This window comes from Molothrus ater, chromosome 23, assembly GCF_012460135.2.
Source record: "Molothrus ater isolate BHLD 08-10-18 breed brown headed cowbird chromosome 23, BPBGC_Mater_1.1, whole genome shotgun sequence".
Lineage (NCBI taxonomy): Eukaryota > Metazoa > Chordata > Aves > Passeriformes > Icteridae > Molothrus > Molothrus ater.
Genome location: NC_050500.2, coordinates 6,349,671 through 6,366,833, shown reverse-complemented (window position 1 = coordinate 6,366,833; position 17,163 = coordinate 6,349,671). Strand labels below are relative to the sequence as shown.

Below are 17,163 nucleotides of genomic sequence, written 5' to 3'. Positions count from 1 at the left end.
ACAGGGATGGGATTCCTTGGGGATGGGATCCCTGGTTCCATAGAGATGGGATTCCTGCGGTCCATAAGGATGGGACCCCCTGGTTCCAGAGGGATGGGATTCCCTGGGGATTGGGTTCCCTGGGGATGGGATCCTGGGGGTTCCCTGAGGATGGGATCCAGTGTTCCCTAGGGATGGGATCCCTGTGGTTCTATGGGGATCGGGTTCCCTGAGGATGGGGTCCGGGGTTCCCTGGGGATGGGATCTGGGGTTCCCTGGGGCTGGGTTCCCGGTGCCTCACCTGCGCCGTCGCGGCGCTGCAGGAAGGTGACCCTGCGCAGCACCGCCATGCGCGTGCGCTCCAGCCCGTCCTTGGTGCCGCTGCGCGCCGCCCGCATCAGCTGCGACACCTGCAACGGGAAGGGGATCCGGGATCACTGCAGGGAGCAGCCTGGGGAGCAGCTCAGGGATCAGCTCAGGGATCATTGCAGGGATCAGCTCAGGGATCATCACTGGGATCACAGGGAGCACCAGGATCACAGGGATCAGTGGGATCATCACTGGGATCGCAGGGATCAGCACAGGGATCATCAGGATCATCACAGGGATCGCAAGGATCACCAAGATCATCGCTGGGATCACAAGGATCATCACTGGGATCAGCAGGGTTCACCAGAATCATCACCGAGATCACTGGGACTGCAGGGATCACTGCAGGGATCTCAGGGATCAACAGGATCACTGGGATCATCACTGGGATTACAGGTGTCACCAGGATCTCAGGGATCACAAGGCTCAATGGGATCATCACAGGGATCAGCGGGATCACAGGGATCATCACTGGCATTGCAGGGATCCCAAGGATCACAGGGGTCACTGGAATCTCAGGGATCACAGGGATCAGCGGGATGATCACTGGGATCACAGGGATCATCACAGGGATCACCGGGATCATCACAAAGACCACAGGGATCATCAGGATAACAGGGATAGGATAAGACCGCCAGGATCACAGGGATAACAGGAATAACAGGAATAACAGGGATCAGAGGCATAACAAGGAAAACAGGGATCTGAGGGATCATCACCGGGATCTCAGGGATCATCACAGGGATCAGCACAGGGACCTCAGGGATCAGGAAGGCCCAGGATCCCTCCCGGATCCAGCCCCTCAGGAAGATCCCTGGAGCGCCAGTCCCTGTTTTCCCAGCTGGGAGCAGGAGGCACAGGGCCAGGGCTCCGGGATCCCCCTGGATCCCCCCGGATCCTTGGGATCCCCCATGGATTGCAGCAGCCGGAGCGGGGTCGTGCGGCGCAGCCAAGCGGGGCCGGGCAGGGAAAGGGGGATCGGCCTTTCCCACCCCAAATCCGGGGGTTTCACCCCGGATCTGAGAGTTCTGCCCCAAATCCCAGCGTTTCTAACCTAAATCCCAGTGTTGCACCCCAAATCTGACAGTTCTACACTAAATCACAATGTTGTACCTCAAACCTAACAGCTCTACCCCAAATCCCAGCAGTTCCACCCCATGGAATACCAGCTGGGATGGGATGGGATGGGGTGGAAAAGGCTCAGCCCTGAGGTTCCACAATTCCCAAAATTCTCCTTCCTGAATTCTCCTTCCTGAATTCCTGAATTTCTTCTTGAATTCCTGAATTCCTTCCCTTGTAAATTCCTTCAGGAAGTCCTTCCTGAATTCCTGAACTCATCATTTTCTTCCTGAATTTCTTCCTGAACTCCTTCCCAAATTCCTGAATTCTTTCCCACATTCCTGAACTCATCATTTTCTTCCTGAATTCCTTCCTGAATTCCTGAACTCCTGATTTTCTTTCTGAATTTCTTCCTGAATTCCTTCCCGAACTCTTGAACTCATCATTTTCTTCCCGAATTCCTGAACTCATCATTTTCTTCCTGAACTCCTTCCCAAATTCCTGAATTTTTTCCTGAATTCCTGAACTCATCATTTACTTCCTGAATTCCTGAACTCGTGATTTTCTTCCTGAACTCGTTCCTGGATCCCTGAATCCCTGAATTCCAATGTCCCGGGAAGCCCCAGGAGCCCCTGGACACGAGCAGAGCACCCCAGCAGCTCCAGGCTGATTTTCTGGGACAGGAACGGGACGGGCCCAGCCTGGATCCATTCCAGGAGGGAATTTTATCCCCCCCCAGGCCGGGGGTTTGGGGAATTTCGGGATGCGGGTCGGGGTCGGTACCTTCCAATCGGATTTGTGCTTCAGCTCCTGCATTTCCTTCCCCCCAACTCTCAGAGCCAGGAGCTCCCGCTTAGTCCTGGCGCATTTTTCCTTGAGTTTATGGAGGTCTGGAGAGAGCTGAGCCCAAAGCAAAGCGGGAGAGCAGCAGAGCAGAGATCCCAGGAAGCAGCAAATGCAAAAAAACAGGAGAGATCATCCCAAAGGAGCAGGGAATGGCGGCGGCAGCCCGGAATTCCGGCTGGGAGCAGGCGGGGAGCGCAGGAGCAGCGGGGAAAGGCTCAGAAATGGGAGGAATCATCCCAAAAATCCTGAAATGCCATCTGGGATGGAGCAGGGGGTGCAGCAGGAGCAGGGAAAGGCAGAGAGAGGCTCAAAAACAGGAGAAATGACCCCGGAATTCTGTCTGGGATGGAGCAAGGAATGCAGCAGGAGCAGGGAAAGGCTCTAAAACAGGAGAAATGACCCCGGAATTCTGGCTGGGATGGAGCAGGGAATGCAACAGGAGCAGGGAAAGCAGCACAGATCAGGCAACAGCATCCTGGAATTCCAGCTGGGATGGAGCAGGGAATGCAGGAACAGCAGGGAAAGGCTCAAAAATGAAAGAAATCATTCCAAAAATCCCATCTCGGAGCAAGCAGGGAGGGCAGAAGCAGGGAAAGACAGGGAGAGGATCAAAACCAGGAGGAATCATCCCAAAAATCCTGAAATTCCAGCTGGAAGCGAGCAGGGAATGCAGGAGCAGCAGAGAGAGGCTCAGAAACGGGAGAAATCATCCTGGAATTCTGGCTGGGATGGAGCAGGGAATGCAGCAAAGGGAAAGGCAGGGAGAGCCCCAAAAGCCAGAGAAATCATCCCAAAAATCCCGGAATTCCAGCTGGGATGGACAGCCCCAAAAGCAGGAGGAATCATCCCAAAGCAGCAGGAACAGGCAGCAGAATCCCAAAATTCCATCTGGGATTTAGCAGGGAGTGCAGCAGGAGCAGGGAAAGGCAGGGAGAGGCTCCAGCAGGGGGAAAACTGAAAGGGAAAGAGGAAACCGGAAAGAAAATTCCAGGAAAAACGCAGCAGTATCTGTGGGATGCTCTGGTGCCTCCACGCCGGAGAATTCTGGGAAAAGCCGGGATGAGGATTCCAAAGTGATGGATGAGTGTTCCAAAGGGATGGATAGATGTTCCAAAGGGATGGATGAGTGTTCCAAGGGACGGATGAGTGTTCCAAAGGGATGGATAAGTGGTCCAAGGGATGGATTAAGATTCCAAAGGGATGGATGAGTGTTCCAAAGGGATGGATGAGTGGTCCAAGGGATGGATGAAGATTCCAAGGGGATGGATGAGGGTTCCAAAGGGATGGATGAAGATTCCAAGGGATGGATGAGGGTTCCAAAGGGATGGATGAGGATTCCAAAGAGATGGATGAGGGTTCCAAAGGGATGGATGAGGATTCCAGAGGGATGGATGAGGATTCCAAGGGAAGGAGGAGGATTCCAGAGGGATGGGTACCTTGGGCTGGAATGCCGCGCGGAGCTTGGCCGGCTCCGCGTCCCGCCGGGATTCCGGCCGGGATTCCTCTCCGGACTCTCCCTCGCTGTAGCTCTCGAACTCGCTGGAGCTCCAGCCCAGGTCCTGCCCCAGGCGTGTCCCCTCCCCGCGCTGCACCTCGGCGTAGATCAGCCCCGCGCCTGCCGGCCGGGAGTCCCCAGTGCATCCCCATTCCCACCCATTCCCAGTGCATCCCCATTCCCAGTGCACCCCCATTCCCACCCATTCCCACTGCATCCCCATTCCCAGTCCACCCCCATTCCCACCCATTCCCAGTGCACCCCCATTCCCAGTGCATCCCCATTCCCAGTGCACCCCCATTCCCACCCATTCCCAGTGCATCCCCATTCCCAGTGCATCCCCATTCCCAGTGCACCCCCATTCCCACCCATTCCCAGTGCACCCCCATTCCCAGTGCATCCCCATCCCCACCCATTCCCAGTACATCCCCATTCCCAGTGCATCCCCATTCCCAATGCATCCCCATTCCCAGTGCATCCCCATTCCCACCCATTCCCAGTGCACCCCCATTCCCAGTGCACCCCCATTCCCACCCATTCCCAATGCATCCCCATTCCGGGTGCATCCCCATTCCCAGTGCACCCCCATTCCCACCCATTCCCACTGCATCCCCATTCCCGCCCATTCCCAATGCACCCCCATTCCCACCCCATTCCCAGTGCATCCCCATTCCCACTCCATTCCATTCCATTCCCATTCCCACTCTATTCCCATCCCCGCCCCATTTCCATCCCCGCTCCATTCCCATCCCTGCTCTACTCCCACTCCATTCCCATTCCATCCACACTCCATTCTCATTCCATTCCTGCTCCATTCCCATTCCATCCACACTCCATTCCCATTCCATTCCTGCTCCATTCCCATTCAATTCCCACTCCATTCCCATTCCGTTCCCATTCCTGCTCCACTCCCATTCCCACTTTTCCTGCTCCATTCTCGATCCATTCCCGCTTTTCCCTGTGCTCCCAAGCCATGGGAATTCTGGGCTTTGACTGTTTGGAAGGGAGTTGGGATGCATGGATGGATCCAGGGGGGATTGATCCCCTGTGAGTGACAGGAATGAGAGGAATAGAGGAAGGGGAATGAGGAAGGAAGGAGAGGAAGGAGAATTTTGGGAATTGGGGAATCCTAGTGCAGAACTCCAGAATTCCCATTCTCTGGAACCCTCAGGGTCCTGCAGCCCTCTGGGAGCAGCTCCATCCCCCAGATCCCGGGATTTCCCTGGTTATTCCCACCCACAGCCTCCTGGAGGATGGGACTCTCCTTCTTGACAGAAAATGGGATGGGGGCCCCTGGAAAACCAGGAAGAGGCAGCTCCCTGCTGGAAAAGCAGGAAGAGCGTTCCCGTACCGTCCTGATCCACATCCAGGCCCTCGCAGGGAACATCGTCGTAGATGACCTCGTCCTCCACCTCTGGGAAGGAGAAACGCTCCCCTGGGAACACCAGGATCGGGATTGGGATTGGGATCAGCAGCCCAGGACCCCAACGAGGCGCAGAAACATTCCCGAGCCCACCAGGGGTTATCCCGAGGGTTAATCCCAGGGGTTATCCCAAGGGTTAATCCCAGGGGTTATCCCGAGGGTTATCCCGGGGGTTATCCCAGCCTTTCCCCACCTCTACAGATGCTCTCCCTCTTCCAGGTACGGGTCCGGATCTGGGAATCTCCTCCGGCTTCGCCATTGCTCACCTGTGCCGGGATCCTGCGGGAACATTCCAGGGAAAAAAAATCCCTCAGGATCGGGGGAAAACCCCCTGGGATCGGGGGCTCCCAAAGCTCCCGCCCGCTGTCACCCCCATTCCCACCACAGGAACAAAATAAGGAATTTTTTTTTTAAAGGAATTTCCCCCCCATCTGCTCCTTGGGATCCCAGGATTTAGGGTCATCCCAGGTTTTTAGGGCTGTTCTGCCAACACGCTCAGGGATGATGGAAAAGATCCCAAAATCCCAGAGTTCTCCTGTCAGAGCCCTTTGAAATGCAGGGAAGTTGGGGGAAACTGAGGCACGGCAGCAGCTGCGACATCAAACGGAGGGGACAGATCCCAAAGATCCATCAGGGGACCCAAAATCCCACCAGAACTCCCGGAATTCCCACCAAAACCTCCTGACACCCCCCAAAATCCCAGGAAACTCCCTGGAAATCCAGGAAACTCCCTGGAAATCCCACCAGAACCCCAAAACTCCTAGGAAATGCCACTAAATGCCCCAAATCCCACCAGAACCCCCAAAATTCCCTGGAAATCCCACTAAATGCCCCCAAATCCCACTCACCCTTCCTGGGTCTCCGGCTCCAGCCCTTCTGCGGGGAAGGAAAGCAAAGAGAAACAGTGTCGGCACCCCGGGATGTACCGGGAATACCGGGATTGAGCAGGAATTCCACATGGGAATACCAGGGATGAGCAGAAATTCCCCACCAGGAATGAGCAGGAATTCCATACTGGCAATACTGGGAATTCCACACTGGGAATACTGGGAATTCCATACCAGGAATAAGCAGGAATTCCACACTGGGAATGGCCAAGAATTCCCCACCGGGAATGAGCAGGAATTCCATACTGGGAATGATCAGGAATTCCACATGGGAATACGGGGAACTCTGTACCAGGAATAAACCAGGAATTCCACACTGGGAATACTGGGAATTCCACACCGGGAATACCAGGAACTCCATACCAGGAATAAGCAGGAATTTCATACTGGGAATGAGTGGGAATTCCATGCTGGCAATACTGGGAATTCCACATGGGAATACCGGGAATTCCATACCAGGAATAAACAGGAATTCCACATGGGAATACTGGGAATTCCACACTGGGTATGACCAGGAATTCCACATGGGATTACTGGGAACTCCATACCAGGAATAAGCAGGAATTTCATACTGGGAATGAGGGGGAATTCCACACTGGGAATGAGGGGGAATTCCACACTGGGAATTCTACACCGGGAATGAACAGGAATTCCACAGGGGAATACCGGGAACTCCATACCAGGAATAAGCAGGAATTTCATACTGGGAATGAGTGGGAATTCCACACCGGGAATGAGCGGGAATTCCACACCAGGAATACCGGGAATTCCGCAAGGGAATACTGGGAATTCCACACCAGGAGTGCCAGGAATGCTCCTCACCAGAGCTGGGTGGGCGCCGCCGGCGCGGGGGCGCCTGGAGAGCGACGTCAGCACCGGGATCGGCTCCGGGATCGGCTCCGGGATCAGGGCAGGGATCAGGGCAGGGATCAGGGCAGGGATCAGCTCCCGAATCCGAGTCCTCGTCCTCCCCCTCCTCCTCCTCCTCCTCCTCGCTGTCCTCGAAGTCGAAGGCCTGGCCCAGCTCCTCCATCCCCGCGGGGCCGGGGGGATCCGGGGGAGATCCTGCGCGGGAACGGGCACGGAAAACATGGAATGGGGCACGGGAGAGTGGGAAACGGGGATGGGGTGGGGAAAGGGAGGGGATGGAAAAGGAGGATGGAGGAAAAAAAAGGGATGGATGGAAAAAAAGGGATAGGTGGAAAAAAAGGGATGGAGGAAAAAAAGGGATGGAGATGGGAGATGAGAAGGGAGATGGAGACAAAGAAGGGAAAAGGAGGATGCAGGAGATGGAAGAGATGGAAAAAGGAAATGGAGGAAAAGGGGGTGGAGATGGAAAAGGGGATGGAGACAAAGTGGGAGGGAGAAGGGGGATGGAGGTGGAGGAAGAGGAGGAGGAGGATGAAGGGAAAGGGGAGGGAGGAGATAGAGGAGGGAGATGGAGGAAGAGAAGGGAAAAAAAATAGATGGAGGAGGAGAATGGGGATGGAGAAAACCAGGAAAGAGGGATGGAAATGGAGGATGGAAAAGGGGATGGAGGAGGAAAAGGGAGGAAAAGGGGATGGAGGAGATGGAGGGGAATGGGGCAGAGTTTGAGGGGGAAAAGGGGATGGAGGAAGAGGAGGAAGGAGGGGATGGAGATGGAGGGGGCAAAGTGGATGGAGGGGGAGGAAAATGAGAAGGGGGATGGAGACAGAGGAGGGAGAAAAAAAGGGGATGGAGCGGGAGAATGGGGAGGGAAAATCCAGGGAAGGGGGATGGAAGTGGACGATGGAAAAGGGGAAGGGATGGAGGAGGGAAAGGGGGATTGGCACCATGGACTCCAGGGCAGAAGCCCCCATTTTACTGGGACCCCTTTGTATCCCTGGCCTGTTCGGTGCCCCTGAGCGGCCGCTCAATCCAACACTGCACAGGAGCGGCGATCGAGGAGACCCCTCGGGGCGAGCGTCTCCCCAGGAAAGCGGCTTCTTCCCAACCCATCGGCTTCTTCCCAACCCATCGGCTTCTTCCCAACCCATCGGCTTCTTCCCGACCCATCGGCTTCTTCCCGACCCATCGGCTTCTTCCCGATGCCATCGGCTTCTTCCCAACCCATCGGCTTCTTCCGACCCCATCGGCTTCTTCCCAACCCATCGGCTTCTTCCCGACCCATCGGCTTCTTCCCAACCCATCGGCTTCTTCCGACCCCATTGGCTTCTTCCCGATGCCATCGGCTTCTTCCAACCCATCGGCTTCTTCCCGACCCATCGGCCTCTTCCCGACCCATCGGCTTCTTCCAACCCATCGGCTTCTTCCCAACCCATCGGCTTCTTCCCGATGCCATCGGCTTCTTTCCGACCCCATCGGCTTCTTCCCGACCCATCGGCTTCTTCCCAACCCATCGGCTTCTTCCGACCCCATCGGCTTCTTCCCGACCCATCGGCTTCTTCCCGACCCATCGGCTTCTTCCGACCCCATCGGCTTCTTCCCAACCCATCGGCTTCTTCCGACCCATCTGCTTCTTCCGACCCCATCGGCTTCTTCCAACCCATCGGCTTCTTCCCAACCCATCGGCTTCTTCCAACCCATCGGCTTCTTCCCGATGCCATCGGCTTCTTCCGACCCCATCGGCTTCTTCCCGATGCCATCGGCTTCTTCCCAACCCATCGGCTTCTTCCCAACCCATCGGCTTCTTCCCGATGCCATCGGCTTCTTCCCAACCCATCGGCTTCTTCCCAACCCATCGGCTTCTTCCCGACCCATCGGCTTCTTCCGACCCCATCGGCTTCTTCCGACCCCATCGTGCGGATTCTCGGCCGTTTGTTCACAATTCCTCCTCTCTGCCTCCCTAACACCTCCCAGACCAACGCACAGGGAAGCTCCTCCAGCCTCCCCCCTCTCTCTGGCCAGGCTGTGACACCCACAGGGAATGGAGGGAAAGGGAGGGAAGGGGGAGGAAAAGGGGAGGGAAGGGAACGGACACTGGGAATGGAGGGAGGGAAGCAGAGAACCAGGGAACAGGGAAACAGGGGAACAGGGAAACAGGGAAACAGGGAATCAGGGAAACAGGGGAAATAGGAAAATAGGGGAACAGGGAACCAGGGAAATAGGGGAACAGGGAAATAGGGAATCAGGGAATCAGGGAAAGAGGGAAACAGGGAAACAGGGAAATAGAGAATCAGGGAACCAGGGAAAGAGGGAATCAGGGAAATAGGGAAACGGGGAATCAGGGAAATAGGGGAACAGGGAAATAGGGAATCAGGAAATGAGGGAAATAGGGAATCAGGGAAATCAGGCAACCACAGAAACAGGGACAGGGAAATGGGGAATCAGGGAAATGGGGAAAGAGGGAATCAGAGAAATAGGGAATCAGGGAACAGGGAAATAGGGAATCAGGGAATCAGGGAGGCAGGGAAATAGGGAACAGGGAATCGGGGAACCAGGGACAGAGAACAGGACCAGCAGCCCCCAGGATCCAAGATCCCTCCGTGTTTTCCCAACCCTGAGAGGCTCCAGCTGGGAATCAGGGATACCCTGGGTGCTGCTCCCTCCTTCCCATCCCGGCCTGGCTGCCTCAAAATTCCCAAAATCCCCAAAAATCCCAAACTGTGGAAGCCGAGGCTGACAGTACCTACTGCAGGCGGGGGGGGCGAGGCCATGGCGGGGGGGGCTCAGCTGCTCCAGGGGCGTTCCTGTGGAAAACAGGGAAAAAGGGTTGGGAAAGGGGGGAAAAAGGGTTGGGAAAGGGGGGAAAAAGGGTTGGGAAAGGGGGGGGGGAAAGGGTTGGGAAAAAGGGTTGGGAAAAAGGGTTGGGAAAGGGGGAAGAGGGTTGGGAAAGGGGGGAAAAGCATTGGGAAAGGGGGGAAAAGCGTTGGGAAAGGGGGGAAAAGCATTGGGAAAAAGGGTTGGGAAAGGGGAAAAGGGTTGCAAAAGGGGAAAAAGGGTTGGAAAAGGGGGAAAAGGGTTTGGAAAGGGGGAAAAAGAGTTGGGAAAGGGGGGAAAAGGGTTGGGAAAGGATTGGGAGAGAGGGAAAAGGGTTGGGTAAGGGGAGAAGGGTTGGAAAAGGGGGAAAGGGGGAAAAAGCATTGGGAAAGGGGGAAAAAAGGTTGGGAAAGGGGGATCAGCCCCAATCCCAGCCCTGGAAAGGACCAGGAGGCTCCAGCAGGATGGATCCAACTCAGGCTCCAGCTGGGACAGGGAGCTGGGAACGGCTCAGGGAGAATTTATCCCGGGAATTGTGGATGCTGCTCCCAGGGAAGGGCGGGAAGTGGCAGAATCCGTGTGGGATCGATGCAGGGATCGATGGAGCATCCGCCCCGAAAGCCGAGAGCGCCTGGAGGGCACCGGGAAGGGCAGCAAGGACGGAGCCTTGGGATGGTCCCAAGGGATGATCCCGGGAAAGGTTGGGATCTTCCCTCCTGGAATTCTTTTCCTGTAGTGGGAACCTCTCCTGGGTCATCCAACCTGGGAATTTTCCCTCTGGATGCGACGCCAAGCGAGCCAGAAATCCAGGAGAGGAATCCACCGAAAAAAAGGAGATCAATCCACAAAAACTGGGAGAAGAATCTCCCAAAAAACCCAGATGAATCCAGAAAAAAAAACAAGAGATCAATCCACAAAAAAAAAAAAAGGGAGAAGAATTTCCAAAATCCCAGGAGAAGAATACCCAAAAAACCAGGAGAAGAATGCCCAAAAACTGGGAGGAAAAATCCCCAAAAAAGCCTGATGAACCCGCAAAAACTGAGGAGATCAATCCCCAAAAACCAGGAGATGAATCCACAAAAAAACCAAGAGATCAATCCACAAAAAAACGGGAGATGAATCCCCAAAAACCAGGACAAGAATTTCCAAAATCCCAGCAGAAGAATCCAGAAAAACCAGGGGAAGAATCCCCCAAACCCCAGGGAAGTTCCGGAGCCGGAGGTTCCTGGGACACCGAGAATTCCCAGTTTCTGCAGCTCCAGAAAAAGCCCCAAAGTTGGGAATCCTCAGGAAAAACAACCCCGGGATTGGGATCAGGATTGGGATCCAGCCCCTTCCCGCTCCGGGTCCCTCTCCCAGCGGGAATCGCGGCCCATCCCAAATTTATCCAGGGAAAAGGTCACTCCCGTTTGGAGCGCTGAGCTCAGCCCAGCCCAGCCCGGATTTATCCCAGGCCTCCAAAATAATCCTGGGATTGGGATGGATCCAAGGGAAAAAGGGATTTTTCCCAGAGTGTTCTGCACAGTCAGGAGTGGGAACATCCCGGGAGCAAAACGGATCCCATGGGATGAGGAAAAATGGGATCTGTGGGAATGCACAGGGAGAGGAAGAGTGGGAAGCGGGAAAATCCAGGGGTGGGGGATGGGAACGGGGAATGGAGATTCCCAGGAGCTGCTGGGGATCCATGGAAATGAAGTAGGAGAGGAAAACTGGGAAGCGGGAGTCCATGGAAATACATCGGGAGAGGAAAATGAGGATTCAGGATAATCCAGGGATGTGGGGATGGGGAATCATCCCTGGGGATGTGGAGTTTTGGGAGCTGCAAGGGATCCATGGAAATGAATCAGGAGAGGAAAAATGGGAAGCGGGATCCATGGGAATGAAGTGGGCCAGGAAAAAGGGGATGCAGGAGAATCCAAGGATGCTGGGACGGGAAGATCCCTGGGAATGGAGATTCCCAAGGAGGCGCAGCCCCGGGAGCAGCGGGATCCAAACCCCGGCCCGGCCTGGCCTCTCCCATCCCAGGGTATTTTTATCCTGGGATATTTTTATCCCTGGCACCAGAGCTGCTGCCTGGGGGAGACACTGATGGATCCGCCCTGGGATCATCCAGGGACCATCCCACGGATCCAGATCCACCCTGGGATCATCCAGGGACCATCCCAGGGATCCAGATCCACCCCGGGATCATCCAGGGACCATCCCAGGGATCCAGATCCACCCCGGGATCATCCAGGGACCATCCCAGGGATCCAGATCCATCCCAGGGATCATCCCAAGGCTCTGGATCCATCTCAGGATCATCCTGAGCCCTTCCCGTGGATCTGGATCCACCCTGGGATCATCCCACGGGTCCAGATCTGCCCTGGGATCCTCTCAGGGATCCGGATCCATCCCAGGATCATCCCATGGATCTGGATTGATCCCGCTTGGATTGGATCAGGGATTGGGAACACTGGGGGGAAATCCAGGATCCACCCCAGCAGGGAATCTGGGATCCATCCCAGCAGGAAATTCGGGATCCATCCCAGTGGGATTTGCCGGGAATCGGCTCCAACCTGCTGCTGATCCCAGGAATAAATAACCAGGAATGAATAACTAGGAAAAAATAAATAATCATCTTCCCTAAAATCCCCTTTATCTTCCCCAAATTCCCCTTCATTTGGTCCCAAAAATTCCCTTTATTTTTCCCCCAAATTCCTTTTATTTACCAAAAAAAATTCCTTTCATTTGTCCCAAAATCCCCTTTATTTGTCCCAAAATTCCCTTTATTTTTGTTACCGACGGGAATTCCCATTCCTGGCTTTTTGGGAGTTTTAAATCCAATCCTTCGAGAAAATCTGGGAATTTTCGAGCGGGAATAACAGCAGGAAGGGCTGGGACAGTGGGGAGGGGAGAGCTCATCCCAATGGGAAAACCTCTGGATATCGGGATTTGGGGTGGGAATGGGGATTTGGGGGTGGGAATGGGGACTTCCAGGTGGATCCGTGGATTTGGGGGTGGATCCAGGGATTTCCGGCTGGATCCATGGATTTGGGGTGGGAATGGGGATTTCTGGGTGGATCCATGGATTTGGGAGTGGATGCAGGGATTTATGGATGGGAATGGGGATTTCCAGGTGGATCCAGGGATTTAGGGCTGGGTCCAGGGATTTGGGGCTGGATCCAGAGATCTGGGGATGGACCCAGGGATCTGGGGCTGGGTCCAGGGATCTGGGGCTGGATCCCGGGATTTGGGGCTGGATCCCGGGATCTGGGGCTGGATCCCGGGATTTGGGGCTGGATCCCGGGATTTGGGGCTGGATCCAGGGATCTGGGGCTGGATCCCGGGATTTGGGGCTGGATCCAGGGATCTGAGGCTGGATCCCGGGATTTGGGGCTGGCTTTTTGGGAAGCAGGGGCGGCAGGAAAAGCGGGGGTGGCTGGGGCAGAGGGCAGCCGGGAGAATCCCTGGAAGCTCGGGGCTGGGCTGGGATCCCGGGCGGATCCCGGGATTTGGGGGGCCGGGAATGCGCTGACCTGGGCAGGCCGCGGCCGCCGCTCGGTGTCCGCATGGGCCGCGGGCCGGGAATGGCCGCTCCCGGCGGGATCCGCTGCCCGCGGGGTCCCGGGATCCTCCCGGGGCTCTCCCGGCTCCCGGGGCTGGGCCCGCGATTCCCAAATCCCGGCGGGAGCGCCGGGCCCGGCCCGGAGCCGCGTCCAGCGGAGCGAGGGATGCCGGGATTTGGGAATCATCGCCTTCCCTCCTCCCCTTCCTCCTCCTCCTCCTCCTCCTCCTCCTTTCCTGCCTTTCCTCTTCCTGCTCTTCCCGCTTTTCCTGCTTTTCCTCCTCCCGCTTCTCCTGCTTTTCCTGCTCCTCTTTTTCTTCCTTTTCCTCCTCCTCTTCCTTTTCCTGCTCCTCCTTTTCCTGCTTCTTCTGCTTTTCCTTCTCCTCTTTTTCCTCCTTTCCTCCTCCTTTCCCAGCTTCTCCTTTTCCTTCTCTTCCCTTTCCAGCTTTTCCTCTTTTTCCTCCTTTTCCTTTTCCTTCTTTTCCTGCCTTTCCCACTTTTCCAGGTTTTGGGAGGGAAAACCTTTCCCGGATTATTTCTGGGAAGCAGCAAAAGCGTGCATGGGGCTTTCTGAATTAAAGGAAATTTTCCTGGCTTTTTTTTTTTTTTTTTTTTTTTTTTTTTTTGGGAATTAAAGTGATTTTTCCTGATTTTTCCTATTTTTTTTTTATTCTGACAATTAAAGTGATTTTTTTTCTGGAGCTTTTTATCCTGGGATTAAAGTGAATTTATTTTTTTCTTTTTCCTGGGAATTAAGAGTGCTTTTCCTGGAGCTTTTTCCAGGGATTTAAAGTAATTTTTCTGGAGTTTTTTTTTCCTGGAAATAAAGTGAATTTTCCTAGTTTATTGTTTGTTTGCTTGGGGGGGAGTTTGGGTTTGTTTTTTTTCCCCAGAGATTAAAGTGATTTTTCTGGAGGTTTTTTCCGGGATTAAAGTGATTTTCCTGGGAATTAAAGTGATTTTCCGGGGGTTTTATCCTGGGATTTACAGTGATTTTTCCTGGGATTTACAGCAAATTTTCCTGGCATTTACAGTTGTTATTTTTCCCCAGATTTACACCGATTTTACAGGAGTTTTTTGGGAATTAAAGTGAATTTTCTGGAGTTTTTTCCTGGGAATTACAGCTATTTTCCTGGAGGCTTTTTTGGTTTTGTTTGTTTTAATTAAAGTGATTTTTGGGAATTACAGTGATTTTCCCAGGTTTTTCCAGACCTTATTTCCAACCCTCCTGTCCCAGCCCAGACCTGGGGATGCCTCCTGGGATGTGGGAATGCTGATCCCAAAAATCCCCCTCTGGAGCGGCCGTGGGGAGCAGAGCACAGCTGGGGTTTGGGATGAGCCCGAATTTCGGGGTGGCTCCAACCCCTTGGAAAAATCCTGGAATTCCAGACCTTGGATCCTCCATCTCCCAAGGGGATCAGCCTTAGGATCCAACCCTTGCCCGGTGCTTTTTTGGGGTTTTCTTGGGATCCGACCCTTTCCCGCAGGTTTTTTGGGATCCAACCCTTTCCCACTTTTTTTTTGGGGGGGGGATCCAGCCCTTTCCCGCAGTTATTTTCTTAGGATCCAACCCTTTCCCACAGGGTTTTTTTGGGGGATCCAACCCTTTCCTCCAGCTTTATGGGGCAAATCCAACCCTTTCCCACTGCTTGGGTTTCTTTTGGGATCCAACCCTTTCCCACTGCTTGGGTTTCTTTTGGGATCCAACCCTTTCCCACAGGTGGTTTTTTTTTTGGGATCCAACCCTTTCCCACAGGTGTTTTCTTGGGATCCAACCCCTTCCCACAGGGTTTTTTTGGGATCCAACCCTTTCCTGCAGCTTTTTGGGGCAGATCCAACCCTTTCCTGCAGTTCTTATTTTTCAGATCCAGCCCTTTCCCACAGGTGTTTTTTTGGACCCAACCATTTCCTGGTTGGTTTTTTGGGATCAGGGATGCACACAGCCCAAATCCGCCCCTCCAGACCCCCCCCCGGGCGCGCATTCCCGACCCATTCCCGGTTTTCCAGCCTCCCCCATCCCAAAAGAAGCTCACCTGGGCTGGGAGAAGCGGGAGCGCGCCGGGAATTTCCCCGCGGAGCGGCCGCGGCCGGGCCGGGCTCGGGCGGGGCCGGGCGGGAGCGGGGCCGGGCTCCAGCCGAGCCTGAAATTCCAGAGGATCATTCCAGGGGATCGGCCGGGCGTGCGGGGAGCCGCGGATCCGCGCCGGGAAGGGATCCGGGCTGGGATCGGGGATGGGGAATTCACCGGGAATGGATCCGGGCTGGGATTGGGGATGGGGAATCCACTGGGAAGGGATCCGGGCTGGGATTGGGGATGGGGAATTCACTGGGAAGGGATCCGGGCTGGGATCTGGGATGGGGAATTCACTGGGAAGGGATCCGAGCTGGGATTGGGGATGGGGAATTCACTGGGAAGGGATCCGAGCTGGGATTGGGGATGGGGAATTCACTGGGAAGGGATCCGGGCTGGGATTGGGGATGGGGAATCCACCGGGAATGGATCCGGGCTGGGATTGGGGATGGGGAATTCACTGGGAAGGGATCCGGGCTGGGATTGGGGATGGGGAATTCACTGGGAATTGTCCAAGCTGGGGTTTTGGGATGGGGAATTCACTGGGAATTGTCCAACTGGGATTGTGGCATGGGGAATCCACTGGGAAAGGGATCCAAGCTGGGATTGGGGATGGAGAATTCACTGGGAAGGGATCCGGGCTGGGATCGGGGATGGGGAATCCACCAGGAATGATCCAAGCTGGGATTTGGGATGGGGAATTCACCGGGAATTGTCCAAGCTGGGGTTTTGGGATGGGGAATTCACTGGGAAGGGATCCGAGCTGGGGTTTGGGATGGGGAATCCACCGGGAATTGTCCAACTGGGATTGTGGGATGGGGAATCCACTGGGAAAGGGATCCAAGCTGGGGTTTTGGGATGGAGAATCCACTGGGAAGGGATCCGAGCTGGGATTTGGGATGGGGAATTCACCGGGAATTATCCACCATGGGGTTTTGGAATGGGGAATTCACTGGGAATTGTCCAGCTGGGATTTTGGGATGGGGAATTCACCGGGAATTATCCACCCGGGGATTTTGGGATGGGGAATTCACTGGGAATGATCCACCCTGGGGTTTCTGATGGGGAATCCACTGGGAAGTGATCTGAGCTGGGATTTTGGGATGGGGAATTCACCGGGAAATGATCTGAGCTGGGATTGTGGGATGGGGAAATCACTGGGAATTGTCCAGCTGAGATTTTGGGATAGAGAATTCAGCAGGAATTATCCAAATTGGGATTTCTGATGGGGAATTCATGGGAATTGTCCAACTGGGACTTGGAGATGGAGAATTCACCAGTAATTATCCAGCCTGCAATTTTTGATGGGGAATTCACTGGGAACTTTCCAGCTGGGATTTTGGGATGGGGAATTAATGGGAATTGTCCAACCCGGGATTTTGGGATGAGGAATTCACAGGAATTATCCAGATGGGATTTCTGGATAAGAAATTCATGGGAATTATCCAGCCTGGGATTTCTGGATGTGGGAATTCACTGGGAATTATCCAGCTGGGATTTCTGGATATAGGATCCCCCCCCCCAGAGCAGCTCCGTGACCAGGGTGGGGCAGAACCAGGAAATGATCCCAAAAATCCTCAGGAGCGACTTTTCCAGGGGTTTTCCAGGCAGGTCAGGGGGGGTTGATGGCTCCTGGCTTGGGGAAAAATTCCCAAAAAGTTCAGCAAGGTGGGTTGGATCAGCCTGGAAAAATTGAGGATGGAGAGCTTGGAATGGGGTCAGGCCACAGGGGTTGGATCTGGCCCATGGATCCTGGATCCAGGGAAAATTTGGGATGCAGAGCCTGGGATCAGATCCAGGAAAAAT

General features: G+C 54.7%; 1 protein-coding gene across 4 annotated transcripts in view; it reads right to left on the bottom strand.

Moving 5' to 3' along the window:
* ARHGEF10L (Rho guanine nucleotide exchange factor 10 like) overlaps positions 1-16,053 on the bottom strand; it is a 40,803-nt gene extending 24,750 nt beyond the window's left edge. The window contains exons 1-9 of one of the 4 annotated variants that reach the window (XM_054517137.1): positions 15,320-16,053; positions 9,669-9,729; positions 6,881-7,123; positions 6,020-6,047; positions 5,365-5,450; positions 5,100-5,183; positions 3,690-3,868; positions 2,191-2,307; positions 281-389 (exon numbers count right to left, since the gene is read on the bottom strand). In XM_054517137.1, coding sequence (XP_054373112.1) covers positions 281-389; positions 2,191-2,307; positions 3,690-3,868; positions 5,100-5,183; positions 5,365-5,450; positions 6,020-6,047; positions 6,881-7,123; positions 9,669-9,696 — 874 coding nt within the window. In that variant the 5' untranslated portion in view covers positions 9,697-9,729; positions 15,320-16,053. Of the gene's footprint in view, positions 1-280; positions 390-2,190; positions 2,308-3,689; positions 3,869-5,099; positions 5,184-5,364; positions 5,451-6,019; positions 6,048-6,880; positions 7,124-9,668; positions 9,730-13,257; positions 13,452-15,319 lie in introns of those variants that run through there. The other 3 variants (XM_054517136.1, XM_036396203.2, XM_054517138.1) reach the window with 3 other exon arrangements.
* Between the last annotated feature and the right edge of the window lie 1,110 nt (positions 16,054-17,163).